General features: G+C 42.8%; 1 protein-coding gene across 2 annotated transcripts in view; it reads left to right on the forward strand.

The window, feature by feature from the left end:
- Positions 1 to 2,676, forward strand: part of LOC119323140 (nucleoid-associated protein At2g24020, chloroplastic-like) — a 6,480-nt gene that overhangs the window by 1,945 nt on the left and 1,859 nt on the right. For both annotated transcript variants that reach the window (XM_037596719.1, XM_037596720.1), the window contains exons 3-4: positions 2,297 to 2,406; positions 2,492 to 2,531. In XM_037596719.1, coding sequence (XP_037452616.1) covers positions 2,297 to 2,406; positions 2,492 to 2,531 — 150 coding nt within the window. The remainder of the gene's footprint in view (positions 1 to 2,296; positions 2,407 to 2,491; positions 2,532 to 2,676) is intronic.

The following is a 2,676-nucleotide window of genomic DNA, read 5'->3' on the forward strand; positions in this document are numbered from 1 at the left end:
TTTGCAAATATGTCCGCTTTAGGTGCCTAGGCGTCGATGCGCCCCCCAGCGCCTTAAAGCGAAGCGTCGCCTTAAAAACATAGACTGGCGCTTCTAGAGGTCTGCGTTGTATATGCCCAAATCATCTCAGAAGATGTTGGACAGGCTTCTCTTCAGTCGGTGCCACCCCAACTCTATCACCTATATCATCATTCCGGACCCGATCCTTTCTTGTATGGTCACATATCCATCTCAACATGCGCATCTCTGCTACACCGAGCTGCTGGACATGTCGCCTTTTAGTTGACCAACATTCAGCTCCATACAACATCGCACGTCGAATCTCCGTCCTATAGAACATGTCTTTTAGCTTTTGTGTCACTCTCTTGTCACGGAGAACGCCAGTAGCTTGGTGCCACTTCATCCATCTAGCTTTGATCCGATGGCTCACATCTTCATCGATATCACTATACTTCTGCAGCATTGACCCCAAATATCGAATGGTGTCCTTCTGAGGTACCACTTGCCCATCAAGGCTAACTTCCTCCTTCTCATGCCTGGTAGTACTGAAACCGCACCTCATGTACTCAGTGTTAGTTCTACTAAGCCTGAACCCTATCGATTCTAACTTTGTCTCCACACCTCTAACTTTCTATTAACCCCAATCTAACTATCATCGAGTAGCACCACATCATCCGCAAAGAGCATATACCATGGGATATCTCCTTGCTTATCCCTTGTGACCTCATCCATCACCAAAGCAAAAAGATAAGGGCTCAAAGCCGATCCTTGATGTAGTCCTATTTTAATCGGAAAGTCATCAATGTCGCCGTCATTTGTTTGAACACTTGTCACAGCATTATTGTACATGTTCTTGATGAGGGTAATGTACTTGACTTTGTGTTTCTCCATGGCCCACCACACCGTGATATCTTATCTAGGCCTTCTCCAAGTCAATGAACACCATAAGCATGACCTTCTTTTGCTCCCTGTATCTCTCCATAAGTTGTCTTAACAAGAAGATGGCTTCCATGCTCGACCTCCCAGGCATGAAACCAAACTGATTTTTGGTCACGCTTGTCATTCTTCTGAAGCGCTGCTCTCTCCCATAGCTTTATTGTATGGCTTAATTCCACGGTAATTAGTACAACTTTGAGCACCCCCCTTGTTCTTGAAGATTGGTTCTAATATAATCCGCCTCCATTGTTTGGGCATCTTGTTTGACCAAAAAATGAGGTTGAAAAGCTTAGTTAGCCATACTATCACTATGTCTCCAAGGCCTCTCCACACTTTAATGCGGATACAATCAGCGCCATCACCTTGCCTCATTTCATTCTTTTTAAAGCCTCTTGACCTTTGGCTCTTGTCGTCGCATAAAATATGTTCGTACCATGAAAGGAGTTGTCCAACTCAATGGTAGAGCTCTCTTTCTCTCCATTGAACAGCTTGTGGAAGTACTCTCACCATCTATGCTTGATCTCCTCTCCATCCTCGACGTACTTAACTTGGTTGACATCCCTTGTCTTCCTCTCTTGGATCTTGGCCATCTTATAGATGTCCCTTTCACCTTCCTTCATGTTTAAGCGCCGGTAGAGGTCCTCATATGCCCGCTCCCTTGCTTCATTCACAGCTCGCTTAGTGGTTTTCTTTGCCACCTTGTACTTCTCTATGCTGGCTGCACTCCTATCCAGGTTGTGGAGATGGGCGATTTACTTAATTTCTATTACAAAAGTTTTTCTCCTTGCAAAGTCCGTTGAGACCTTAAACTACTACTGTAGCTGTGAATCCCAGCTTTCTAGAACATTAGACTGAGACTAATCAAGAGCTGAGATTGCATTTTGGCACACTATTCAAATTTTGAATATGATACACTGAAGTACTACTAGTACAAATTTTTTATCAGTTTGTATCGATATAGCTTGAGTGAATATTTCTTACTTTGTTTGGATTACGTCCTAGTTAAATCCATAGTTAAAAAAGGCGCGCCTAGGCTCTAGGCGTTGGCAAAACGCATTGCGCATAACTACGCTTAATCTGTGCATAACTGCGCATAAGCATGCTCTTTGGTCAGTAAAGCACAAGGCGGTGGCAAAACGCACAATTAACGCCTAGCGCTTTTTTGAACTATGGTTAAATCAGCATGTCCAAATTTAAGCTGCTCGTACATAATTCTTTTTGCGAACATTGTATATTCTTTTTTCAATTCTTGTCTGCATGGCTCAAACTACTGTTTCTTTAATTTGATGCATATGCCCAATGTGTAGTACGCGTTTATGAAACCATCTTATGGTGCTCCCTTTTTGTTCTACATTCACAGGGAGGAATCTTTGGAAACATTGGAAACATGCAAAACCTTTATGAAACTGTGAAGAAGGCCCAAATGGTTGTCCAAGTGGAGGCTGTGCGGGTCCAAAAGGAGCTTGCAGCGTAAGAGTTTCGGTATTTGAGTTATTTTTTGTATGCTCATTCAAAGTACTGCATGTGTGACTTCCTCCCTGTCTGTTTCTTTTAGGACTGAGATTGAGGGTTATTGTGAAGGTGAACTAATCAAGGTACGTTTGGAACATGTAAAGAGTTTAATCATGTTCTCCTTAACTGCAATCTTGCTAGCTGTATGCATTCTTGTGTTTCAAACTTAATGTCTACCTGCGCCAAATGATAGTATTGTCTGAAAAACATGCCATAAGAGCGATTAAG

This window comes from Triticum dicoccoides, chromosome 6B, assembly GCF_002162155.2.
Source record: "Triticum dicoccoides isolate Atlit2015 ecotype Zavitan chromosome 6B, WEW_v2.0, whole genome shotgun sequence".
In the NCBI taxonomy this organism is placed as follows: domain Eukaryota; kingdom Viridiplantae; phylum Streptophyta; class Magnoliopsida; order Poales; family Poaceae; genus Triticum; species Triticum dicoccoides.